At 39.3% G+C, this 27,568-nt stretch overlaps 1 protein-coding gene across 42 annotated transcripts in view; it reads left to right on the forward strand.

Annotated features, from left to right (window-relative positions):
* Positions 1-27,568, forward strand: part of SARNP (SAP domain containing ribonucleoprotein) — a 50,047-nt gene that overhangs the window by 12,643 nt on the left and 9,836 nt on the right. For 21 of the 42 annotated variants that reach the window (XM_086400746.1, XM_086400716.1, XM_086400726.1 and 18 more), the window contains 5 exons: positions 3,701-3,752; positions 4,612-4,685; positions 5,127-5,155; positions 7,686-7,711; positions 8,978-9,046. In XM_086400746.1, the coding sequence (XP_086256872.1) occupies positions 4,615-4,685; positions 5,127-5,155; positions 7,686-7,711; positions 8,978-9,046 (195 nt within the window). In that variant the 5' untranslated portion in view covers positions 3,701-3,752; positions 4,612-4,614. Of the gene's footprint in view, positions 1-2,445; positions 2,528-3,700; positions 3,753-4,611; positions 4,686-5,126; positions 5,156-7,685; positions 7,712-8,977; positions 9,047-11,455; positions 13,232-27,568 lie in introns of those variants that run through there. The other 21 variants (XM_086400737.1, XM_086400742.1, XM_086400736.1 and 18 more) reach the window with 5 other exon arrangements.

The raw sequence follows: 27,568 nt of genomic DNA on the forward strand, positions 1-27,568 counted from the left end.
CAATGGGATAGCTTTTGGGGTTTTTTTGGTCTTCATATCTTTATTTTTACACAAAGCAGTGCAAAATGAGGCAGTTTTTCAAAGGGTGACTTGGAGCCGGAAATTCCATCCTGAGCGTGAAAGTGTTAGTTGCTCAGTCGTGTCCAACTCTTTGCGACCCTGTGGACTATAGCCCACCAGTCACCTCTGCCCATGGGATTCTCCAAGCTTTTTAAAAAAATTATTTATTTGGCTGCACAGGAACTTAATTGCAGCATACAGACTCTTAGTTGTGTCTTGTGGGATCTAGTTCCCTGACCTAGGTTCCCTGCATTGGCCACTGGACCACCGGGGAGTCCTGGGATAGCTTTAAAATAGAGAGGTTTTGGGAACTTACATGGCAAGAAGGATCAATGATCAGTGCAAAGAAATAGAGGAAAACAGTAGAATGGGAAAGACTGGAGATGTCTTCAAGAAAATTAGAGATACCAACGGAACATTTCATGCAAAGATGGGCACAATAAAGGACAGAAATGGTATGGACCTAACAGAAGCAGAAGATACTAAGAAGAGGTGGCAAGAATACACAGAACTATACAGAAAAGATCTCAGTGACCCAGATAACCACGATGGTATAATCACCCACCAAGAGCCAGACATCCTAGAATGCTAAGTCAAGTGGTCCTTAGGAAGCATCACTATGAACAAAACTAGTGGAGGTGATGGAATTCCAGTTGAGCTATTTCAAATCCTAAAAGATGATGCTACTCAATATGCCAGCAAATTTGGAAAACTCAGCAGTGGCCACAGGACTGGAAAAGGTCAGTTTTCATTCCAGTCCCAAAGAAAGGAAATGCTGAAGAATGTTCAAACGATTGCCCAATTGCATTCATCTCACACACTAGCAGAATAATGAAAAATTATCCAAGCGAGGCTTCAACAGTGAACCGAGAACTTCCATGTGTTCAAGCTGGATTTAGAAAAGGCAGAGATCAAATTGCCAACATCTGCTGGATCATGGAAAAAGGAAGAGAGTTCCAGAAAAACATCTATTTCTGCTTTACTGACTATGCCAAAGTCTTGGACTGTGTGGATCACAACAAACTGTGGAAATTCTTTAAGAGATGGAAATACCAGAACACCTTCTCTGCCTTCTGAGAAATCTGTATGCAGGTCAAGAAGCAACAGTTAGAACTGGACATGGAACAATGGACTGTTCCAAATTGGGAAAGGAGTACAACAAGGCTGTATTTTGTCACCCTGCTTATTTATATAACTTATATGCAGGGCACATCATGCAACATTCTGGGCTGGATGAAGCACAAGTTGGAATCAAGATTGCCAGGAGAAATATTAATAACCTCAGATGCAGATGACACTCCCCTTATGGCAGAGAGTGAAGAGGAACCAAAGAGCTTCTTGATGAAACTGAAAGAGGAGGGTGAAAAAACTGGCTTAAAACTCAGTATTCAAAAAATGAAGATATGGCATCTGGTCGCATCACCTCATGGCAAGTAGATAGGGAAACAGTGGAAACAGTGACAGACTTTGCAGCATATTAAAAAGAAGAGACATTGCTGACAAAGGTCTGTCTAGTCAAAGCTATGGTTTTTCTGGTAGTCGTGTAGATGTGAGAGTTGGACTGTAAAGAAAACTGAGCGAAGAATTGATGCTTTTGAACTGTGGTGTTGGAGAAGACTCTTTAGAGTCCCTTGGACTGCAGGAAGATCAAACCAGTCAATCCTGAAGAAAATCAGTCCTGAATTAGAAGGACTGATGCTGAAGCTGAAGCTCTAATACTTTGGCCACCTGATGTGAAGAACTGATTCATTGGAAAAGACCCTAGTGCTGGGATCTTTAAATCTTTTTAAAGCAGGAGGAGAAGGGGATGACAAAGGATGAGATGGTTGAATGGCATCACCACCTCGATGGACATGAGTTTGAGCAAGCTCTGGGAGTTGATGATGGACAGGGAAGCCTGGCGTGCTGCAGTTCATGGGGTCGCAAAGAGTTGGACACAACTGAGTGACTGAACTGAGGGCAAGAAGGAAGGTGAAGTAAGTACGATGATATAATTAGCCAGTGTGGGTTAAAAACAGTGAAGTTTGAGAATTTGTAGTTATCTTTATAATATGTAAAATATATAATTCTCTTGTTTAGAGGGCTTTAATTTTATCAGTGAATTTCTGAACAAGGAAATTGACTATGTGGGAGAGGTTGTGTTTTTGCTTGTTAGAGGGATAGTAGTGGTTAGACTAAAGTATGTACAGAAGATTTGGGGTCCCTGTAGTTTGGAGAATGTTTTGTGTATGACTGTGAATAGGAGAGAAACTTCTCAGTGAAGAGATGAGATTTCACATGAGTCTCAGAGTATGATGTGTATTTATTGCTTGAGCTTAATTGTGCCTTAGGGAATTGGAACAGATCTGAAGGAAGTGTCCTCTCAGGTTCCCTTTTTGCCTTGAGGTGTACTGATGGGAATGTGGAGGAAGTCATTAGCCTGAGGTTTGGTGAAGAGGACTGCTATTTTAACGGCATTGGACTTCAAGTAAAACATTAAACTTCCATGTCCCTTTCTGCCTGAAGAAAATGAGAGGATTGGGGAAGGAAAGATGATTAAGAAATGGAAAAAAATCAGAAATTTCTTTTTAAAAAATCCTTTAAACATTCAAAAGGAGATCTCCTCACTTTGTCTTCCCTTGATATTCTCCAAAAAGATAACCTCTGTTTCTAGTTTGATCTCCCCCCCACCCCCACCCCTCCCCCCCAGCCCTCCCCACCACCCCTCTGCTGAAACCAGGGCAATTAAATATTGCAGGACTTAGTTATGGTCAGCAGGGGGCTCCCATTGCTTATCTGTCAGTCCAGGGACCTCCAACAAAAGGATGGAGCAGAGAGTAAGTTCCTGTTCCAGAATTGCTTCCTCTGAAAATGCCATTAAACCATTACTACCTTTCAGGGCATCAAATGGGAAAAGTGTCCGGGATATTGGAACAAAAGCCGCCCATGTCTCTAAATGAGGGACCTTAATGAGACTGGTTATGACCCACAGTTTTATGAGAGTTGTTTGGTGGAGGGTTAATGCCCTTCCATTTATCCTGGGTACTTCCGAACTTTGTCTCCCGCCCCTCTGGTCCCTCCGCTTTTGTTTTCTCTTAAACCTTTTGACTAGTAACTTAGCATGTTTTCCTAATTCAAACTTCCCTTAGCCTTTTTTTCTTCCCACTCCCTTTGGCATTTTTATTTGTCCCACTTTGATTCTTCCAGCTGGAGCTGTGGTCCCATGGGAGATATAAGGGATTTGTAAAAGAAGGAAACCAGACCTTGTAGAGCACTCATTAATTGTGATGAAAATTGAGAGCTGGTATTTAAATAAGGGTTGGAGAAATAGTCATTAGTCCAGAAGTACATTTAAAGTTCCTAAAAGTAAATGAAATGATTTCCAGTGTCCTTTAAACATTTCCCTCAGCTCAGTGTGTTTAACCACAGTTATTTTCTGGTTGCTTTCTTATAGTAAAGTAACTTAGTCTGTTATTTGAACTTTTTTATGAATAGATGACAATTCAAGGAACTAAAAAATCTGATGGGCTTCATGCTTTTTTGGTCTGAAGGGTGGCAGAGAGATATGGGACAGAGAACATGATTCAGGTGAATTCTTAGACAATTCTAAGGTTTCGGTTTAGAATATCAGTTTTTTTGATTTTAAAAATCTCTTTTCCAGGGCAGCAGAGAAAAAAGTGGTAAAAATTACATCTGAAATACCACAGACTGAGGTAGGTCATTGTTTCAGAAGAGCAGTCTATATATATCTCTCTGTTTCTTACCCTTTATTCTATCTGTGTCATCACTTTAAAATATTTACTCATAGGCAGAAAATCAGTATCAACAGATTGAGGTAGTGATACATTTTTACGCCAGCTATACTTGGGAATATATTTGGACTGGCATAGTTGCCTTTGAAGCCCTAATCTTTTGTATAGTGTTCTGGTCTTAGTGGTAACTCTTTTTAAGATGTTTATAAACTGGAATTAGAGTTTGAGAGGATCATACCTTGAAAAAGATGAAAAGTTAAAAGGGAAGATGTCACTCACCAGTTACTACTAGCTAGCTGAGATAGAAATTTCTCTGGATTCTGTCTCAGAATCTCTGAAATTAGGTTCCAGTCAAGATCTGTGGGCTTTTTTGTACGTTTAAAGTAGAGATGGCATAGGACAATGCTGCTTCATATCTTTTTTTTTTTTTGGTATCTCATTTCTAACTGAAAGAGTACACAACTAGTGTTGGAACCAAGCTGTTCCTTTGATCCATTTTCAAAGGTCAACTAAACACAGCTTTTGTCTTCTTGGCTTGATGTAGAATGTGGGTTTTATTTTATTCCTTCCCTTTTGTTTTTGAGGACATGAATGTAATAATAGTCTTTTTGTATTTGCTTTCTGGAAAGGGCTGTTGAGTTAAGCCCTGGGATGGATACAACCTGATATCCTCTATGATTGTCAGTATAACTCAGTTTAGACCTTAAGAAATTACTCCTTATGTTCTAAAGATACACATCTCTAAATGACTTTTCTCTTAAAAGAACGAAATCAAGAATTGAATTTTTCTCTGCCCTTTCTTTTGTCTGTTATCACTTAGAGGATGCAGAAGAGAGCTGAACGATTCAATGTACCTGTCAGTTTGGAGAGTAAGAAAGCTGCCCGGGCAGCTAGGTGAGTGTTCCCAGCTATTTAGATCTGAGATAGTGATAATATTAAGGTGAGGGGGTGTGGTAGGTTTTAAATATAGTTTATTTTAAGTAGAATAGAGGCCTTGCTGAAAATAAAGGCTCCCTTGGCTCTGTTCAGAACATGTCTGTTGACTGGATGTAGTAGCTGTAGATTGGGTGTTATTAACAAGCAGGGTTTTTGTAATAGGAAAAACACAGGAATTGAGTGTTACTCCCAATTCTGATAAGGCTACATTTTAGTTTATTCTCTGGACTCTTGGTGAGAAAGAGAGTCAACTGAACCTCTTTCATGGAGTTGTTAGAATTAGCTAATGATTGCAAGGCTTGAGATCACAAGCAAGAAGTGCCATATGTACACTTGACACGGATACAAACCAGGAGTGTGAACAGCTTCCTAAAATTTAGCTTGTTTTTCTTTCTACAGATTTGGGATTTCTCCAGTTCCATCAAAAGGTAAGAATATAGAGACTTCTGAAAAAGTTATCTTTATATTTTTACTTTTTTGGCACAACAGATTTTATTTCTCCAAATTAAGGTAAACTTATTACCTCTGGAAGCCTTTAAGAGGTTAATTATATTCACCTTTTTGGTTTAGGTAAAGCCATTTTCAAACCTTTCCGGGCAATTTAGAGAAGGTACTAAAGTTTGAGAGAATAGGAAGCAGTGCCAACATTTGTTTTCCTTTTCTTGGATATGTTCAGAGAAGATTCTAGTACCAGCTTTATTCTGGTGTCTCAAATCAGCATATAATTATTATGTACCTGTCCAGTGTTATATTACCTAGTGTGAGTGACAAGAGGAAAAAGTATCTTTTACCTTTTAAGAATTTACAAGGAAATAATCTTGGTTATGCTTAAAGATTTAGCCACAAGGATTATATCATTGTATTATTTATAGTGATCAATAACTGGAAACAATGTAATATACAATAGAGAACTGGTTAAGTAAATGTGTACCATAGTACAGTTAGAAGACCTTGAAGATGTTTAAAATAATACTGTTTAAAGTTGTTTCTGTCCCATTTGCCAGGAAAGTGGGAAAAGCAAGTTAGAAAATTCTTGTAGTATGTTGCCATTTCCCAATACAAGTACATATATGGATAGGAAAAAAGATTAGAGGGATATATAATAAGTTGATAACATTCATTGTCTCTGGTTGGTGAAATTTAGAATGACTTCTTTTTGCTTGTCTTAAGTTTTTAAATTTTTTACAATGAACATGTATCTGTAATAAATTAAGGGAAAAATGTTATTCTTTTTAAAAACAACATAGTACTTGTTCTGAGAGACTTTAAATGTACTTGCCAGATAAAATACAGACTTCCTAGTGGCCTGTTAAAAGTTTCAAGTCTGTGAAGAAAATGTCCTCCAAAGATCCTGTAGAGTTTCACTATGACTTTTAAAAGACCAGCAAAATTCTGATCACTATGGCTACATGCTTTAAAAACAAAATATTTTCTGACATTTCATTATATCAGGAGAGAGATCATAGGGTTGGTAATGGAATAGCAGAAGTTGATATATTTAGTGGTGTTATTTGAAGAAAGACTAAAGGTAAAATTAATGCTTAGCCTGAAAAGGAAAGTTGACCAATAAAATAAAAGGAATATTGTTTTATAAGTGAACATAAAAATGTGTAAATAGTTCCTAGTATGTAGATTATGGTAAAAATCGAGTCCAGGACTTCCCTGGTGGTCCAGTGGTTAAGAATCCCCCTGCCAGCACAGGGGACACAGGTTCCATCCCTGGACCAGAAAGATTCCGTACGCAACTAAAGCCCATCTGCCACAACTACCGAGCCTGTGCTCCCTGGAGCCCATGCTCCACAAGAGAAGCCACCACAAGGAGAAGCCTGTGTACCTCAATGAGGAGTAGACCTGCTCACTCACTGCAGCTAGAGAAAGCCCACGTACAGCAACAAAGACCCAGTGCAGCCAAGATGAATGAAAGAATGAATTTAAAAATTAAAAAACAAAACAGTTTATACCTGAAATTTATAGTGAAAAGTTGGAGCCAGTTGCAGTATTGAGGTTGCTTAAACTAAAATTCTGAAAAGTTTTATGTAAATAATTATTGACTAGAATAGGGTTGAGCCTTAGGAGCTAATATGCTGCTTACTTCTAAGTGATAATTTCAGGACAGAACATTGGCTTTAAGTAGCCATAATTTTAACTGTCTATAATAGTAGCTCTGCACCTTTGTCTAGATATGTCTTTCTCTTTAAACAGCTTTATTGAGATATAACTCATATATCATCCAACTCATCCTCTTGAAGTATATAATCCAGTGTTTTTAAAATATATTCAGGTGGTTGTGCAGCTATCATCATAGTCTCATCACCCCCAAAAGAAACGCTATACCCATTAGCTTTTCTCATCTGCTTTTTCTGTCCTCACAAGCAACCACTAAGTTTTTTCTATATATGTTAGTTTGCCTTCATATAAATAGCATCATACAATTCATGGTCTATGAGTGACTGGCTTCTTTCACCTCACATAATGTATTCCAGGTTTATCCCTATTTTAGGATTTCTTTTTATTGTTGGGTAGTATTACATTGTACTGATGTGTACTGTGTTTTATCTGCCCCTCAGTTGACTGTACGGTTGGGATTTCACTTTTTGGCTACTATGGGTAATGCTGCTGTGAACTTTCATATACCAGTTTTTATGTGGTTATGTATTTTCATTTCTCTAGAGGTATATATGTATAAGTAAAATTGCTAGGTCATATGGTAAGTTCTATGTTTAACTCTTCGAAGAACCGCCAGACTTCTCCAAATTGGCTATACTATTTTATGTTCCCAGTGGCAGTGAATGCAGATATGGTCTCTAGATGTCATCTCTGCCTTTTCTTTAACTTTATTACATAAAGGACATTTTCCATATATATGATTTTTATCCTATCTAACTTCAAGACTCTCAGTCAGCTTTTCTTTATGACTTCTAAGAATATAAAATAAAGCTTTTTTCTTTCTTTCTTTAGGCCTGTCGTCTGACACCAAGCCTATGGTAAGAAATCGTTTTTTTTTTTTTTTTCTTTTAACCTTAACTCTATACAGTTAGTTTTAAGTTAGGGATTTCCTCCTTCTCTCCAGATAGAGGAAACAGATCATATGAATTTGGTGACTTGTTTTCAGTACAGTGTTTTATGTTCTTAATAGAATGAATTGTTTGAGGTACTGAGAGGTCAGGAAAATTCTTGCATCTTCAGAGTCATAAACATCTTCCTTCCTACCACCCTCTTAGGAAAAAATGAATAGATTTTGTTAGCTAGAAGATAATCCGTATAACTTCTATGGTACTAGAGTTTTAGACCTCACCGGCAACCCACTCCAGTGTTCTTGCTTGGAGAATCCCAGGGATGGGGGAGCCTGGTGGGCTGCCGTCTATGGGGTCGCACAGAGTCGGACACGACTGAAGCGACTTAGCAGCAGCAGTAGCAGCAGTGGCTTTTGGATAATGTCTAACTCTTAACTACCACAGGAGAATCTGTGAAAGCGACTTAATGAGTTCTGTCTGTAGATACTGGTCATTTTCAACACTACCTGTTAAATACCAGAGTACAGACTAGGATAGTATGTCTTCTGGACTATTATAACTTGTCAGCATGCTTAGAAAATGCAAGCAGATGCTGTGAAATATGTTTCACTTTATGAAATCTTGCTCTTGGAGTTACAGTTCAATAATTAAAGTGAAGGTGAAATGTTTTAATAGTAGTCATAGTTATTAGCAGTGGTAGTAGTAAAGGAAATGTCCCAGATATCCTTATATCATCTTATATATCAAGGCTTCCAAGAAAAAAGAAGTAAGAAAATTGAGTTGGGTACTGGTAGTGCATTTGTCTTCTGAAGAATGGAGAGCTTCAGTGATTGTTTCTGTTTGCTAGGAGATCGAGTTAAGAGTTACCTGCAAAGGCTTGGTATAAAAATTAACAGTTTTGAACTGTGAATGATAGACTTGTTTAGAGGTGATGATTTAGACATTTGTTTGCTTTTTCAAGCAGTGTTTGGCTTACTTTGATCTTAAACCCTGCTTAGGCTTTTGCCACCTTTGATGAATGAAGGAGGCAGGGCTAAATCTCTCACTGCATTCCAGGAGAGGTCTTTTAATAATTAGTGGCATGAATGAGTGCTGCTTAGTTTCCTAATTTGGCACATAGGGTATCTTTGATGTTGTATAGGCTTATTTGAACTCTTAGCTTTGGATCATAGTTTGTACCTCTGTGTTTTCTGTTTTGATTTTTTTTAATATGTTTTTTCCCTTATGTTTTTATAGGTTAACCTGGATAAGCTAAAAGAAAGAGCTCAAAGGTTTGGTTTGAATGTCTCTTCAATCTCCAGAAAGGTAAGGTACTATTTTTGCAACATCAGAGCAGCTTGGGACTGCATAGTTTGGAAATGACTGTCCTAAGAATAGAACTGGCTACTCAGCACTTCATTTAATGCAGTCCTTTGACTATCACCTCCTCTCACTATTGATTACATTATGGAAATTGTTTCGCAGAGTTAATTGTTTTTTTTTCTAGATGTTGTTTGCATAACTTCCACACTGGCTGTTAGAGCAAGGTCTATATTTTCCTTAGTTAAGATATTGGATTCAGTGATGTTACATCTGCTTTAACTTCTGATATAGGTATATTAGAAATTAAATAATCAGGGGAAGACAGTCTTGTCATTAGGCAAAGATACCTGAAAATAAAATTTGGAGGTTCTATAGAAAAACACTGAGAAAGTTACTTTATTCTTTCTACCCTTCTGCTAACTGACACTGTTTAGTTTAAGCAAGATGACTTTGTTGACACCATGCCCTGTGGAGTGATCAATTCTACAGGACATTATTGTGTTTGGAGTTTTGCTAGGCACATTAGAGAAAATGCTAGAGCAAGTAGTCTCTTAATCTTTGTTCTGTGAGAATGAGAGCATATTTCTTGGTTGTTGAGGTGATAGTTGGATTAAGGGAAGATTATTTTAAATCAGAAAAACCATCATTGGAAAAAAAAACATTTCCCACTCAAGTATGGAAGCATTTAGCTCTCTAGAAATCCGTTGGAAAAAAATGATCTGACAGTAGTTATACTTTTGCTCAGAAAAAAAGCTGAGCATATAAAAGTTGTGTCCCTATGTGACTCATAACCTTGAACACAACTGTGCTTCATCTTCCTTCCCTTTGGGTTATATTTTTTATGTTTACCAGAAATACAACATTGTGTCTTTTTTTTTTTTTTTTTTTTTAATTTTATTTTTAAACTTTACAATATTGTATTAGTTTTGCCAAATATTGAAATGAATCCGCCACAGGTATACATGTGTTCCCCATACTGAACCCTCCTCCCTTATCCCTCCCCATACCATCCCTCTGGGTCGTCCCAGTGCACCAGCCCCAAGCATCCAGTATCGTGCTCGAATATGGACTGGCGACTCGTTTCATACATGATATTATACATGTTTCAATGCCATTATCCCAAATCTTCCCACCCAACATCATGTCTTTTTGCCCAACTTGATTCTGAGACCATAGGTATTCAGTAGGAGTATTTGGTGGTTTATGTGGACTGAAATAAGGGAGTTGAGAGGGAGGCAGAATATATAATTCTTAAACCACCATATAGCTTAATTGGGAAGAGTTACTATAAACCAAAAGTCATTTGTGTTTTGTTAGATGGTCAGGGGAAAGGGTGCCTTGTATCTGTGGCCCTGATTTTCATCTTGTCTCCTTTTGTATATGAGGCCTCAGTATCTGAGAATCTCAGCAATAACTGCACTCCTCTAGGGAATTGTATTAGTTTGTGTGTTGGAAGGCAGAGGTACAAAAGGTACCCACTGAACTGAGATGGTATCATGATACTGAAAAATGAAGCAGCTGCATATAATAGGTGGATTAGTTTATTTAGTGTAACTTACTTACAGGTAAGATCAGGTAGCAGATAGGATAAGGTTGCATTTTGCTACCTCAAAGTATTGGCAGCTGTACTCTATACTGTGGAGGGGCCATTGGGGCTTTTTTTGTATTTAGTTAACCCAGGGTTTGAGGGTACATGCTTGGAAACAGGAAGTATATTTCCAAGTCAAGGTTATAAATGGGTAACTAGTCTCATGGATGCCGAGAATACATCATTGAAAGCCTTCATTGTTTCAGAGACTGAATAACACAAAGGCCACCTAGACCTCATGATCATTAAACAATATTAACTACAAAGTCCTTGATGACAGAGAAGAGATTTACTAAACAGTACAGCTCTAGGTAGGGTCAGTGGAAGGACAGGAGGAGCTGAATGGATCCAAGATGGCATCAGTTATGCTAATAGCCATACATTATATGTTCAATCAAAATTAACAAAATTGGACATTGTATCTCCTACTACTTAGCTCATATAGACCCATTCCTGAGAGGAATTTGTGTGTTGCTCTGTGCTGTCCACCTAACTCATGCAAGGACATCAGTCTTTTCCCTTCTCTGGAGTCTTTCTCTATATTTGACCTGTTTTCAGCCTCCACAGGATGCTGAGTAAAACATGAAAAGATATATTTATTAATTTTGAGCAAATTACTGAACTTCTTTATTCCTCATCTATAAAACTAGGAGTAATACCTAACACCATGTTGTGGAGAATAAATAATTGTAATAAATAATTGCAATTCCCTAACATAGAAGCAACAGTTAGAACTGGACATGGAACAACAGACTGGTTCCAAATAGGAAAAGGAGTACGTCAAGGCTGTATATTGTCACCCTGCTTATTTAACTTATATGCAGAGTACATCATGAGAGACGCTGGACTGGAAGAAGCACAAGCTGGAATCAAGATTGCCGGGAGAAATAGCAATAACCTCAGATATGCAGATGACACCACCCTTATGGCAGAAAGTGAAGAGGAACTAAAAAGCCTCTTGATGAAAGTGAAAGAGGAGAGTGAAAAAGTTGGCTTAAAGCTCAACATTCAGAAAATGAAGATCATGGCATCTGGTCCCATCACTTCATGGGAAATAGATGGGGAAACAGTGGAAACAGTATCAAACTTTATTTTTTGGGGCCCCAAAATCACTGCAGATGGTGACTGCAGCCATGAAATTAAAAGATGCTTACCTCTTGGGAAGGAAAGTTATGACCAACCTAGATAGCATATTCAAAAGCAGAGACATTACTTTGCCAACAAAGGTCCGTCTAGTCAAGGCTATGGTTTTTCCTGTGGTCATGTATGGATGTGAGAGTTGGACTGTGAAGAAGGCTGAGCGCCAAAGAATTGATGCTTTCGAACTGTGGTGTTGGAGAAGACTCTTCTTGGACTGAAGAAGACTCCTTCCCTTGGACTGCAAGGAGATCCAACCAGTCCATTCTGAAGGAGATCAGCCCTGGGATTTCTTTGGAAGGAATGATGCTGAAGCTGAAACTCCAGTACTTTGGCCACCTCATGCAAAGAGTTGACTCATTGGAAAAGACTGATGCTGGGAGGGATTGGGGGCAGGAGGAGAAGGGGATAACAGAGGATGAGATGGCTGGATGGCATCACTGACTCGATGGACATGAGTCTGAGTGAACTCCGGGAGTTGGTGATGGACAGGGAGGCCTGGCGTGCTGCGATTCATGGGGTCGCAAAGAGTCGGACACGACTGAGGACTGAACTGAACTGACTGAACATAGTGACACTTTGACCCTCAATATAAAGTGTAGTTTTCTTCCTTAGTTTTCAGTTCAGGTTTTATCACTTTGAATCAATGAACCTCTGTTTCAGTTGATCATTGATAAGATTTTAGTTCCCATTTTAAATTCTAAGGAGTTAAAATGAGATAATGTAGTTGGGAGAACTCTGTATGAGCTCTGTTCTAACATTCGTTGTCACACTTGTGTTCTAGAGTAGTGCTTTGCAAGTTCTGTGGTGAAAGTCTAGTTTTTAAAATTTTCCCATTCATTGTAGAGAGGTACTTTTGTAAAGTAAAAATGTCAAAGACAAGTTAAATTACTTTGGAAGTTTTTAAATGGTTTTTGAACTTATTGCAGGCTGGTAACAGTCTGGGGGTCAAGCATTAGGAGGCAGACTACATTTTGAGTAGCACTATACTAGAGTATATATGGTTTCTTCTGAGGACCACTTTTCTTGTAAACTTGTGACTTTCTGAGATGTTCTCTTTGAGTATAGATTCCATTTGCATTGATCATAAATCCTGATTTTCAGAATTATCCTATTAGCAATGGTTTGCTCTAATTTGCCTCATAAACCAGTAAAATGCCCGAGAAAATGTCCTTGCTGTTTTTTGCTGAGCACCACTGTTCCATAGAACTTTCTGTGATGATGGAAACATTCTACACAGTGTTGTTCTATTGAATAATCTGTTATCTAATACAGGCATACCTCAGAAATATTGTGAATTCAGTTACAGACCACCACAGTACAGTGAATATTGCAATAAAGTGAGTCACAAATAAGTAGTGTACATACCTAAATTGAAAAGTACTTTATTGCTTAAAAAAAGTGCTATCATGAAGGAAATATTACATGTGGTTTAACATTTCTATAATAAAATATAAATCATATGCTGTGTGGAGTTGTCAGTTCAGTTTAGTCCCTCAGTCGTGTCCGACTCTTTGTGACCCCATAGACTGCAGCACGCCAGGCCTCCCTGTCTATCACCAACTCCCAGAGTTTAGTCAAACTCATGTCCATTGAGTTGGTGATGCCATCCAACCATCTCATCCTCTGTGTCCCCTTCTCTTGCCTTCAATCTTTATTGGACACCTACCGACCCAGGGAGTTCATCTTTCAGTGTCCTGTCTTTTTGCTTTTTCATACTGTTCATGGGGTTCTCAAGGCAGGAATACTGAAGTGGTTTGCCATTCCCTTCTCCAGTGGACCACATTCTGTCAGAACTCTCCACCGTGACCTGTCCATAGTGGATGGCCCTACACAGGCATGGCTCATAGTTTCATTGAGTTAGACAAGGCTGTGGTCCATGTGATTAGATTTGTTAGTTTTCTGTGATTGTGTGTGGAGTTATAGACAAATATATTTGCTAGGCAGTTTCTTAAAACAACAATGAGGTTTGCCACATTGTTTATCTGTACTGTGCAGTGCTATTTAATATCTTGCCTACAGAATAAGTTCTTTCAGAATTGGAGTCAGTGCTTTCAAACCCAACTGCTACTTTATCAACTAAGTTTATGTAACATTTTAAATCTTTTGTTGTCGTTTCAGCAGTATTCACAGCATTTTAACCAGGAGTATATTTCATCTCAAGAAATCACTTTCTTTTTTTAAAAAGTTTATTTTGGCTGTCCTGGGTCTTCATTGCAGCGCCTGGGCTCTTTGTTGCTGCTTGAGAGCTTTTTCTAGTTGTGGTGCGCAAGCTTCTCATTGTGGCTTCTTTTGTTGCAGAGCGCTGGTTCTAGAGTGTGGGCTCAGTAGTTGTGGCATACCTTAGTTGCCCCAAAGTATATAGGATCTTAGTTCTTGGACAGGGAATTGAAGCTGTGTCCCCTGCATTGGCAGGCAGATTCTTAACCACTGAACCACCAGGGAAATCCCAAGAAACTGCTTTCTTAGCTCATCCATAAGCAACTCCTCATCCATTCAAGTTTTACCGATTTTCTGCAATTCAGTCCCATCTTCAGGCTCCACTTCTAATTCTGATTCTTTAGCTGTTTCCACCACATCTGTAGTTAACTTCCTGTACTGAAGTCTTGAACTTCTCAGAGTCACCTATGAGTGTTGGAATCAACTTTCTCCAAACTCCTGTTATGTTGATTTTTTTACCTCTTTCCATGAATCAAAATGTTCTTGATGTCATCTAGAATGGTGAATCATTTCTAGAAGCTTTTCAGTTTGCTTTGCCCAGATTCATCAAAGGAATCACTACATGTGGCCTTATGAAAAGAATTTCTTAAATAAGGCTTGAAAGTTGAAATTATTCCTTGATCCATAGGCTGCAGAATGGATGTTGTATGAGAGGGAGTGGAAACATTAATCTCACTTTACATCTCTGTCAGAGCTCTTGGGTGACCAGGTGCATTGTCAAGGAGTAGAAATACTTGGAAAGTAATCTTTTTTCCTGAATAGTAGGTCTCAACAGTTGACTTAAATTATTCAGTAAGCTATGTTGTAAGCAGATGTGCTGTCATACAGGCTTTGTTGGTCGATACACAGAACACAGGCAGAGCCCCAGGATTTTCAGAATGGTAAATGAGCATTAGCTTTAACGTAAATTCACCAGCTGCATTAGCCTCCTAACAAGAGCGTCAGCCTGTCCTTTGAAACTTTGAAGCCATTAACCTCTTCTCTAGCTGTGAAAGTCCTAGATGGGATCTTCTTCCAATATAAGGCTGTTTCATCTACATAGAAAATCTATTTGATGTAGTCATCTTCATTAATTGTTTTATATATATATATGTTATCATATATAGTTAGTTATATATATATATGGATATATATAGAAAATCTATTTGATGTAGTCATCTTCATTAATTGTTTTATATATATATTAGTTATCATATATATATATGGATAGTTTGCTGCAGCTTCTACATCAGCATTTGCTGCTCCTTGTACATGTATGTTATGGATGTGGCTCTTTCCTTAAAGCTCAGGAACCAAGCTCTCTAGCTTCAGAATTCTTCAGCTTTGTTTCCTGTCTCAGCAGCCTTCATAGACTTGAAGAGCGTTAGCACTTGGCTCTGGATTAGGCTTTGATTTAAGAGAAGGGGACAACAGAGGATGAGATGGCTGAATGGCATCATCGACTCGATGGACATGAGTTTGAGTGAACTCCGGGAGTTGGTGACGGACAGGGAGGCCTGGCGTGCTACAATTCATGGGGTCGCAGAGTTGGACATGACTGAGCAACTGAACTGAACTGATGGCTTTTTGATCTTCTAGCCAGACCACTTGAATTTTTTGTTCATATTAGCAATAATGCTGTTTTGCTTTTTTATTCTAATGTTCATTGGAGTAGCACTTTTAATTTCCTTCAAGAACTTTTCCTTTGCATTCACATCTTGGCTAACTGCTTGGTGTAAGTGGCCTAGCTTTTGGTCTGTCTCAGCTTTTGACATGTCTTTCTAACTTTTGATTTAAAGTAAGAGATGTACAATTCTTCCTTTCACTGGAACACTTAGGTACCATTGTAGGGTTATTAGTTGGCCTAATTTCCATATTTCTGTGTCTCAGGATATAGGGAGGCCCAGGAAGAGGAAGGGATAAGGAAATGGCCATGGCCTGTGGGTGGAGCAGTCAGCGCACATATATTTATTAAGGTGACTGTCTTATATAGGCATGGTTTGTGGTGCCCCAAAACAGTTACTACTGTAACATCAAAGATCTCTGATCACAGATCGCTATAACAAATATAATAACAACGATAGAAAGGTTTGAAATGTAAGAATTACCAGAATGTGACACAGACATGAAGTGAGTGAATGCTGTTGGAAAGATGGCTCCAGTAGACTTGCTTAACACAGGGTTGCTGCAGACCTTCAGTTTGTGAAAAGTATGCTATCTGTGAAGCACAATAAATCAAAGCATGATAAATCAAGGTATGCCTCTATACTTGTCAGTAGTTACATGTAGTTATCACCTGAAATGTAGTTAATGTGACTAGGAACTGAATTTTTAATTGTTTTAAATCTAAATAGCCACATGTGCATTGGACAACTCAAGTCTAGCTTTTATCTCCCACACAGCTTTCATACTTGAAAGTAGCATAGAAATCCTTTATCAGACCACTTATTTGGACCACTGTTTCCATTGCCCAGAATGTTTTAGTGCTTGTAGAATATAAACAGTTTCAGAGTGAATTTGTTGGAGGAGAGAAATTAGAGGAAATGCAATGAAATAAGAAGGGTTAAGTTATTTGTGGCTGCACTGGGTCTTCATTGCTGCTTGACCTTTCTCTGATTACGGCGAGCAGGGGCTCCTCTCTAGTTGTGGTGCACAGACTTCTCATCTTGGGGTCTTCAGTAGTTGTGGCTCTCAGGCTCTAAAACACAGATGAGAGCCTGTAGTATTTCTGGTGAACTAGCAGAGATAGTAGTTGTGGTGCATGGGCTTTATTGCCCCATGGCATGTGGAATTTTCCTGGACCAGGGATTGAACCTGTGTCCCCTGCATTGGCAGGTAGATTCTTAACCACTGGACCACCAGGGAAGTCCAAGAAGAGGAAGTGTTGTTTTTTTCAAGTAACTTTTTTTCTAGGACTTAAGTGTCCTGGACCCAGATCCTAAAATTGCAACCAGCTACATTTTCTGTAACAGTTGTTTGGTTCAAAGTGTTGTATTTAACAGTTCTCTATCACGAGAAATGATTTGCAACCTAGTATTTGGTTGGCCAGAGGTTAGTGATATGATTAAATTTGTATTTATGAAACAACCAGATTAGCACAGTTATGTTCACTTCATCCTGGGGTCCTGGGTTCCAGTATCGCCTCCTCCTTTGTAATTTGGTCATCTGTCTTTTAAGTTTTATAGATCTCTCGGCACAGATACGGTACAGATAATGGAGGTTAGTAGGTGGTGTGGAAATACCGCCTCTTCATCCTAGTTTCCTAGAAGGGGCAATGAGAGACCCACCTCCTATTGTCTCATCGCATAGAGTTTGTGTTTCCTTGATCCAGCTTGAGGTTCTTGTTGCATCCTGTTTTCTCTCCAGCAGATTCCACTGTAGACCAGTGGATATGATAGAATCTGTGAGAGGAGTGAGCATAGTGTTTGTGACAGATTTTTTTTTTTTAACTGTCACAATCTGACCATCTCCAGCATGTTATAAATTTGAGAATGTTGAGTATCTGCTATCAGTTATAGGCTGATTTCTGCTTGACAGCTCACGTATTTCAGCTTTCAGGTCCACAAGTATACTGTATGCTTTCCAGGTGGCTCAGTGTTACGTAAAGAATCTGAGGTGCAGAAGATGTGAGTTTGATCCCTGGGTCAGGAAAATACCTTGGAGAAGGAAGTTACCACCCACTCCAGTATTCTTGCCTGGGAAATCCCATGGATAGAGGAGCCTGGCAGTCCATGGGGTCGAAAAGAGTGGACATGACTTAGTGACTAAACAACAACAGTATACATGTTAGGCAATACACAGAAACTTAAAGAAGTCTGGCTCCCCCCTCCAGTCATCTTCCCTCTTTCCCCCTGCTCAAGAAAGGCCTGTCCATTCATGTTTCTAGCTCAGGTCTCAGTGAATAGAATCCTATTGGTTTAGGATAATGGGAAGTGACAGGGCAAAGAATGGCACTGGCATTTATAGACATTTTTTACACAAGAGGCTGTAAATTGTCCCTTCCAACTCTTTGGACTATTAGAGGATAGAATGGCATGGCTTTTCTCCTATAAGCCTCACAGTGACTCTGGGCTGAGAAACCTCCTACCCCCTCAAACGAAACAAAACCCAGATAAATAACCTCTGCCTAGTTGGTTCTGATTGATCACCAGCTAAGTTTTCAGTCTTGTGCTTGACTGGTTGTGTTTTTTTTTCCTTTCAGTTAGTTTTCCAAGCCTCCTAAGAGAAATAGTGTTTAGATCAGTCCTCTTGGTGAAGGACTTGGCCTGGCATATAAGAAATTCATCTCTAAAAGGAATGGATAAGGGAAATAGATGGGAAGCCAGCTCAGTTAATATATGATGGTCATAGTACATTAAGTCTGGGCTTAGAAATGTGTTATTAACTGATGTAGCTGATTTGAATGGATTATAGTTTTTGTTTGTTTTCAAACATTAACATGTTTGGAAAAGTGAAAATTGATGCTTTAGGAAGTTGCAGAAAATCCAACTAGGTAAATACTACAAAGAAACAAAAATATCTGGCCCAGGCACTAAGCAGAAAACTGGAGTGTGGTTTACATTTTTCTCCCTTCCTGACAGTGTGAGGGGCATGTTATGGCTTCTTGATTCTTGATTAGTAGTAGTAAATATTGACGTTAGTACATCTTCCTTTCTTTTCTACTAAGATTCTGCTGAGTTTTCACTACTTGTAGTTCTTCATATAGGTAACTGTCCTCATGAGTTATCTTAGGGACCTGTAAACCCTAAAGGCTACTTTTTCCATATTTGTGGGTTTTGCCAGTTTTCTTTACTGTGAATATTCTGTGTTATACAGTTTTAGGATATAAAAAGCTTGAAAACAAATACTCCTCTACTGACTGTCTTCTTGTTGCTGAAGCTGGTAGCTGGAAGAATCTTGGGTGGCTGCAGTGATAAGTTTCATGAATCATTTGTATAATTCTTTATTTTTGCTCACTGTTGGTGGGGATGAACCACTTCAGAATGAGAGAGAGATTGAACCTGCCTTGTTTTTGAGGAACTTGTCACTGAAATGTGTTGAGATATCAAAGAGAAAGTTGGGACAAAGAGTCAGTTCCACCTATAAGAGGACACCAGTGTCTTGTAGCATACAGACTTCATTATGGCTTGTCTCCATTCATGCTCTTCTGGGAGGCCTATTTGATTCTATCACGATTCCCTTCCACCATCTGAAATAAATGAATGTCTGTTTCTCCCTTTGAGCAGTGGGTTTTGATACAGAGGTTAGTCAGTTGGATATGGAGAGAAGGAAGTTCACACTATAGATTTAGAATTTTAGGGAATTCCCTGGTGGTCCAGTAGTTAGGAGTCCACGCTTCCACTGTCGGGGGCCTAGGCTCAAATCCTTAGTCAGGGAACTAAAATCCCACAAGCTGCATGACATGGCCACAAAGAACAAAAAAGAAGAATTTGGTCACCAGCCTTCTTAGAGTTTTTAATTGGGATTTGTTAGAGTTTAGGCATGTGTATACAAACCTTTTCCAAAGGAAGGACTTCCCTGGGGGTTCAGTGGTTTAAGGCTGTATGCTTCCAGTGCAGGGGTCATGGTTCAGTCCCTGTTTGAGGAGCTAAGTAAGATTCCATGTGCCACACAGCATCCCTCCCCCCCAAAAAAATACAAAGGAAGAACTGTGGGACAATGCATATGACATTGAAACTATAAGAGCTCTGAGAAACCATAAGCTATGGTGAGGAGTTTAGTAGGATTTTTTTTTTTTTTAAGGAGTAAAAGATTAGATCCCAGGATAAGTTGGGAAAGTAACATGCTGAGTAGGCTTGGATTCTTTCTATCCACATATACTTAAGCAACAGTAATTGGGCCAAGTGCAAACTTAATCCTCTATTTCCTTTTCTCAGGGTGCCCCATGAGATCAAGAAAAATGCAAGTAGTAGGATTGTAGATAGAAAAAATGTCAGTATAGATCCTCTCAGTCATTGTATTTCATTGATAAAGGGCTTTGGGGGAAAATTTCCCTCCCTTCATCCTCCATCCTAGATTGTCAGTTTCCCAAAAAATGCTTCTTCCACTTGAAAAATTATATTATTTTAACTTACATGAATCAACAAGAAAAGATAAGAACAGGTTATATATTAGAAAGAGATGGCAGTTGAGAGTGGCTGTCAAGAGAAGATGAATTTCAGAAAAGCCAAGACTAACCCCATATAGTCCTCAGCATTTCTGGAAGCTTTTGGACCCCAGCCAAAATCTAACCAATCCTTTAAATCCCCTTCTGCTGCTGCTAAGTCGCTTCAGTCGAGTCCGACTCTGTGCGACCCCGTAGAGTGCGGCAGCCCACCAGGCTCCCCCATCCCTGGGATTCTCCAGGCAAGAAAACTGGAGTGGGTTGCCATTTCCTCCTCCAATGCATGAAAGTGGAAAGTGAAAGTGAAGTTGCTCAGTCGTGTTCAACTCTTAGCGACCCCACGGACTTCAGCCCACCAGGCTCCTCTGTCCATGGGATTTTCCAGGCAAGAGTACTGGAGTGGGGTGCCATTGCCTTCTCCGAAATCCCCTTCTAATTCATAATAATTTAAAAATAAATATTTGTTTTTTTTTTTTTCTTCTGCCTCCTCCTTTAAGATAAAAACACATGCTGCTTCTATACCCGTCCATTTCTATACCCGTCCATTGGAACGAACCTTGAGGGAGTGGTAAAGGAGCTGTTTAAAGAGGAAACAATAGGGAAAACTCTCTGACCTCAGTTTATCCCCTCATCTGGTTCTTCATTTGTCCCTGCTGAGGAACAGAACTTGTCTTTTGTCTGTAACACAAATACATCTTTACCTCCCTCCTTCCCACTTCCCCCCCAACCCACTCTTCTCACTCCCTTCTATTATGGTTCCAATCAATGATGTCATTATGTGTGCCATTGAACCACTTGGCTATAGAAATTTGGAAGAGCAAAGAGGCAGAATGGAATTTTTCTCCTGCCCAGGACTGTTGAAAATGTATTCTAATTTTAACTAGAGAAATAGGAGTCAAGTTTTTCTTTGCTCTACTTCTACCCTCCCTCTGTGCCCTAAACCTCAGACAGACACTTTTTCCCTGGCTATGGATGAGAAGAAAATTGTGAAGAAATGTTAGGAGTATAAATTGAGTATTTTAGAGGAAAAACTTTAAAAATTGGGGGAAGCAAGATGAAATTTTTGGTGCTGTGTCAACACTTATGGTTAATGTTTTGCTCTGTTCACTGTAAATTGGATTTTTGAGAAGTTTCTAATAGAGGGTTATACTTCCCTAAGGTGTGTGGAATCTTGTACCATTTCACTTTATTTTTCTCTTATTTCATTAATTTCATTTGAACCCAAAGAACTAGAGGTATGAAAGTTTGTAGTAAGGAAAAACTCAGTCTTTTTTATTTACTATGCTTGATACCCCACCCCCACTAATGTCTTCGCATTCCTTCTTCTAACATGTCAGAACTGATGACTTTGATAAAAAACAAGTTTTATGCCTCTCTGTGGTCCCCCTTAGTCTTTGCCCCAGGAGTAAACAAACTCTGGAAGAGGAGGGGAATACTACATTCTTTTGAGTCTGCTTTACTTTTAAATACCTTTAACTGTTTTTGCCAACCAAGTTCTTGAGGTGAGATCATTCTCTGAATACCAGTTTTTAATTTTTATTTACTAAAAAAATTTTTTTGGCTGTGCCTCACAGCACATGTCATCTTAGTTCCCCAACCAGGGATCAAACCTATGCCCCCTGCAGTGAAAGCACAGAGTTTTAACCACTGGACCACATGGGAGGTCCCTGAGTGCCAGTTTTTTAAAAGGTGCCGCTCTTAGTAGCATAAGATTTTTAAAACCCATCTGTAAACCATACCTGATTGTATGTCTAGTTGTATGTCTTAATTTTGGGGTGACCAGTAAGCTAGCCTGGCTGTCTTAAGCAGAGTAATGGCTGTCCAGTCTCCCTATGCCTGCTCAGTCATTCAGTCCTCTCTGATTCTTTGCGACCCCATGGACTGTAGCCCACCAGGCCTCTCTCCATGGGATTTCCTAGGCAAGAATACTGGAGTGTTTTGCCATTTCCTTCTCCAGGGGATCTTCCCAACCCTGGGATTAAACCCATCTCCTGTATTGGCAGGTGGATTCTTTATCATTGAGCCACTTGGGAAGCCATAGATACTCTCCCTGGCTCTGGGGAAATGTGAACTAACTGTCTGAATCCAAATCTGTCAGTCTTTCAAAATCTGTATGGAAGGAAAAAGGAGGGGGTTGATGTTTGTTTGTTTGTTTCGCGGGGATTTTGTTATGTGTTTGTGTTATTAATTCTTGGGAGGATACGTAATTTTAGTGTTCAGAAGTTCTTCATGATGTGAGAGCAGTAGCATTATAGGAATATTTAAGATGTATTTTAATACTTGAGTAATACTGTTTGTTGGGTTAACATTGCTAAGGAGTGGTAACATTTTAAAGAATACAAATGGGTTTGATTCAAGTAAGGTTTGATAATTACATAGCTCATTTTCTTATGTACTCACCAAAACAGTAAAGTTGCTTTTTATGCCTGAAAGCTGAATCGGGTCAAAGAAAATCCTATAGATTTTGGAGTTGGGAATGGGAATGAGATAGAACATCATCAGATCATGAGATGTTTTATAGGAAGATCCTTGGTAGTGATGTTTGCAAACTAGCAAAGACCCTGTTTTTAATGAAATCTAAAGTCCCTTGTTAAGATTTAGAAAATGTTAACTTCCTTCCTCTCTTCCCTTTCCTTTACTACTCTTTTCTCATATTTTTTAAGATAATATTTTAACCCATTACCTTCTCATCCCCAGAGCAGATTGTTGGGACAGATATAGAAATGTATTTTCAGAGTGTCCCACATTGGGATTTTATATATACATTGAATCTTTAAATCCCTAGCAGTGGGACGTCCCTGGTGGGCTAGTGGCTAAGACACTGCGTTTGCAGTCCATGGGGCCCAGGTTTGATCCCTGGTCAGGGAATGAGATCCCACATGGTGCAACTAAGACCCAGTGCAGCGAAATAAAACAAATAAAATATATTTTAAAAAAAATCCCTAGCAGTGAAGATACCTTAATGAGAAGGAGATCATTTTTGAAATACTTGGTGTCTGGGTATTAGAAAGTATTTATTGGGTGAGAAGTTTATTCAGGTATAGAGTAGAGGAGGCAGTTTTAGAGTTTTTACTATCCTGTTCATGCTTGGGTATGAAATGTTTCAGGAGGAAGAGCAACTGGAAATGAACAGATGTACAAGATGAGAGGTTTTATATGATGGATCTCTTTAGTGCTCTAAATGAACAAGCAAAACATATGAGCCTTAAGACAAGAGCATCTGTTCTGTCTGTTCTCCACTTCATTGAAACTTCCTCTGTATCAGTTCTATAGAAAAAAACAAAACCTTTGTGTGCTTGAACCTGTTTGCCTCTCTTTTCCCCACATGCCTGAGGTGTTCCCTGATCTTGTTTTGGCATGTTCTTCCTGTATTGAACTGCACTGGTAAGAGTGTCTGCTCCTCTATTTCATTTCTAAGAAGGCAGCATGACTCGTGTCCCTTAGAGTCAGCTGTGATTCCTTTCATTTTCCCTTCACATTCCTGCAACTGAGATAACCTGTTTGTAGGAAGCAAAAGCTTTTTTGGAAGGCCCCTAGTACTTTGGGGGAAAATTTGGAGTGGACTGGCAGCCTTGTTTGGTTTTGTGAGGTTTTGTTGTTGAGGCTGGGAGATTGGGGGGTTTTTGTTTGTTTTGTTTTGTTGGTCTGTACTGTCTCAAAGCTATTTGCAATTACTCCCAACTGTTGCTGCATGTAAAAGTTACCAGGGGTCTCTTACAATTCCCTAGGCTCTTCCTTTTGAGATTCAGATTTTATAAGTTGGGGTGAAGCCAGAAATCTGTCTTTTAAAATATCTCAGGGGAAAAGAAACTGTTTTCCTAGTGTTCATTGTAAATTTTTGAATGCTCAGGTAACTGTAGTCCTTCATTCTCTGTGTATTTTAGTTAAGACAGAATTTGCTTCCCCTCAGAAGTTTTTAGCTTCCCTCTACTGACTTCTTGACATTTCTGCCAAGCTCTGCATCACTTATCCTTAAGAGCAGCAGCTTCCTGGCTTTTAAGTGAGGGAGGTTGGGATTTTAATAGAAATTTGGCTTCCAGGGGTCTCAAGTGTGAAGCCTTCATTTCCTCCACGTTCCTTGCTTTGTCCTACAATCAGCTAGAGCAAGACCGAGACGACCTCCTCCTCGGGGGTTAGAAAAGAGTGGGGGTTGGGGGAGAAGCTTGATTTGGACAAGAGAAAAAGTGATGGGAGCTGGTGACTCAGGAGAGTATTTGGTTTGAGCTCTACTGGGGCTTTAGATACTGTAAAGATATGAGGAGATAAAGTTCTTGGTCATCTCTACTTCTGGTGTAGTTTTACAGTTCTTGGCACCCTTCTAGCCCTAGAAAGTTGATTCTGATCTTAATAGCTAAAAGATTATTGAGAGTAAGTAAGATTGTAGTATTGGGAGATGTGTTGTGTGTATGTGTGTGGCAGGCACATTGGAGTATCTCTTTACTCTGTGTGTGCTAAGATCATGGCATACCCTCTGCTAGTCCAGTCCTTCACTTTTAGTCCTGCTTAGGCTCTGTGCATTGGTCTTTAGGACCACCTCAAGTTCTGTGGACTGACTGGCATAAAGGCTCAGGAATAAACATGTTCAAATGAATATCAGAAACTGGGGCAGGGAGGTGACAGCTGTGTGTTTAAGCATTGAAGTGTTTCTGAGAGAAAAACCATCAGTTGCTGTCATTCACTCTGAGAGTATGAAATTAGAAGCCCACTCACCCTGGAGTGTTTCATAACCTTTACCTCTGGGAAGTCAAGGCCATGTCATTATTAATCTACCATCGCCTGAAAGCCCCCAGGCTCTGCTTTTCATCCTGCCATCAGTCACATGGCAGTGAAAGTCAGGAAAGTCACCAGAAGGCTCCTGCTTTCCTTTTTGCCTTACTGTTACCTTACATTCCCTTGGAAAATCAGATTGGCCTGAGAACGGTTAACATCTTAGTGTGGTAATTCATTTTAAAAAAGAGGCAGTTATTTGGGTTTTTTGCAAACTGTGATCTTCGTTGCTCACTATCAGCCTCCTTTCCATCACTCCAGGGAAAAGACTTCTGAGAAAATAACTGTTAAAGAAATATTTTTAAAAAGTGGCATGGTTTAGGTCCTGTTGGGAATATACATGAGACTCTTACATTGAACAGTGTTGGATGTGAACAATAGCTCAGTCTTTAAAACAGCTATAGGAGAAGGGCCAGTTCCAACTCAGCAGTACCTCAGCTTCCCTGAAATGCCCCTTTCTACTTGTAAGGATATATCTGACTGAATTTAGATTGGAATTTCTGCTTCTCACACACAGTATAAGAAGGGATGATATGAGTGAGCTGACCAGAAAAAAATACCTGGCTTGGTTAATTATTTTGGTTTCCTATCAGAATAGTAAGGCTATCTCTTATTTGAATTCAGTAAGTCCTCTTGCTTTGTGTTTGAGAATTTACTGAGTTCAGACTCCCTACATGAGCCTGGGTTATATTTGGGTCACTGTTGTTTTGTTTCTCCTAGTTTCTCTCTATGATCCAGAGTGACATTGGTAATAAGATGGAAAAAGGTGAATGCTTTTAACACAGAGCCCATGGGGTGCTAAATTAAGTCAGAATGGACACTTTTTGGTAGAGCAAATAACCCTAACACAGTAAACTTGAAACAGTATTCTTTATTGGATTCAGGATAAAATTAGTAAGTTTTGAAAAATGTTCACTTGAATTTGAATCTTGAAGACACGGGTTTTGTTTGGAAGATAGAGCTGGAACTCCGTTTGGGTAGAGGTTTTATCTTTGGTACTTTTTGTCATAAAAAGAGGCAATCACTTTAGAAAGCATCTATGATATTCAGGCTGCCAGTTGTTGCAGCTGGTCCTCCACTTGGGACTTAATTTCTGGGTACGGTGTATACACCGTGAAAACATTGGCAGGAACTCTTAATTTAAAAATTCTAGGACTTCCCTGCTGGTCCAGTGGTTAAGAATCCACTTGCCAATGTAAAGGACACAGGTTCAATCCCTGATCTGGAAAAATGCAGCACGGGGGGCAACTAAGCCTGTGGGCCACAGCTACTGAGCCTGAGCTCTAGAGCCTGGGAACTGCAACTACTGAAGCCTAGAGCCAGTGCTCCTCAACAAGAGAAGCCAGTGCAGTGAGAAGCCCGCATATGGGAACTAGAGAGAGCACCTTCTCTCCACAACTAGAGAAAGCCTGCACACAGTTAACAAAGACCTCCTGCAGTCATAAATAAATAAATAATTTTAAAAAATAGTAATAATAAATTTCTAGCTATAACCTTGTACTTCCTTCCCCTTTCTTTTTCTTTCTTGGGGCATTGAGGTTTTTTTTTTTTTTTTTTTTAAAAAAAAAAGATTAATCCCATTATATTTAGGGAGGAATGAGTTCTTAAAGGGCCAGTAGCAACCCTGTGACTAACTGTACTTCATCTTATCTATTAAGTTTCAACTCTGGATCTGGGTGTTTGATCTCCATCTCTCTCTCTCTCTTTTTTTTTTTTTGCCCAGGCCTCAGCAGTGAACGCACTCTGTCCTAATCACTGAACTGCCAGGGAATTCCCTGATCACCATTTCCCTTTTTTAAAATTTGTTTATTTGGCTGCACCAGGTTGTATCATGCAGAATCTTTAGTTGCAGCATGTGGGAGCCCTGACCAGGGATTGAACCAAGGTCCCCTGCATTAGGAGCACAGAGTTTTAGCCACTGAACCACCAGGGAAGTCCCCCTGATCACCATCTCTTGATCTCATATTTCTCTCTCACCTCAATACTTCTGGCCCCTCCTTCCTGAATAGAAATATTTTCAAAACCACTTGCCAGGGACAGGCCATACATTTTACTCCAAACTTTATAGCAGTCAATATGAAGAGGAAAACAAAATTATACTATTTACAGTGATTACCAGGGCTTCCCTTGTGGCTCTGGTAAAGAATTCGCCTGCCAATGCAGGAGGCGAGGATTTGATCCCTGTGTTGGGAAGCTCCCCTGGAGAAGGAAATGGCAACCCAATCCAGTATTGCCTGGGAAATCCCATGGACACAGGAGCCTGGTGGGCTATAGCTCATGGGATCGCAAAGAGTCAGATGCGACTTAGCAACTAAACGACAACAACAGGGTTCAAAGTAAAAACTAACAAGTTACTCATCAAAAGCGTAATTATTTTGGGCCTGGGATTCAGAAAGAAAGATTCCCCATGGATCCTCACAGTGCAGTAATATAATGAACCACGGCACATATCTTTATAGTCACTCAGTTGTGAATTTATAAGTCCTATGAGGTTAAGGATCTTTTTTTTTTTCTTACTCATCTTTTATTCCCAATGCCAGAACATTATCTGACCCAAAGTAGACTCTCAGTGGATATTTGAATGACTAGTGGATGAATGGTTTAATTTTATAGTTTCAGTGTTATTGATGATGTTGATAGAAACTGATGTGTAATTTATGAAAGCATTTCCTCAAGGGCCTTAAGAGTACCTGGAATTGGGTCTATAGTGTTAGAGGTCAAATCCTTGCTC

Source organism: Bos grunniens, chromosome 5, assembly GCF_055505025.1.
Source record: "Bos grunniens cultivar Pamir isolate PY7600 chromosome 5, Bosgru_T2T1.0, whole genome shotgun sequence".
NCBI lineage: Eukaryota > Metazoa > Chordata > Mammalia > Artiodactyla > Bovidae > Bos > Bos grunniens.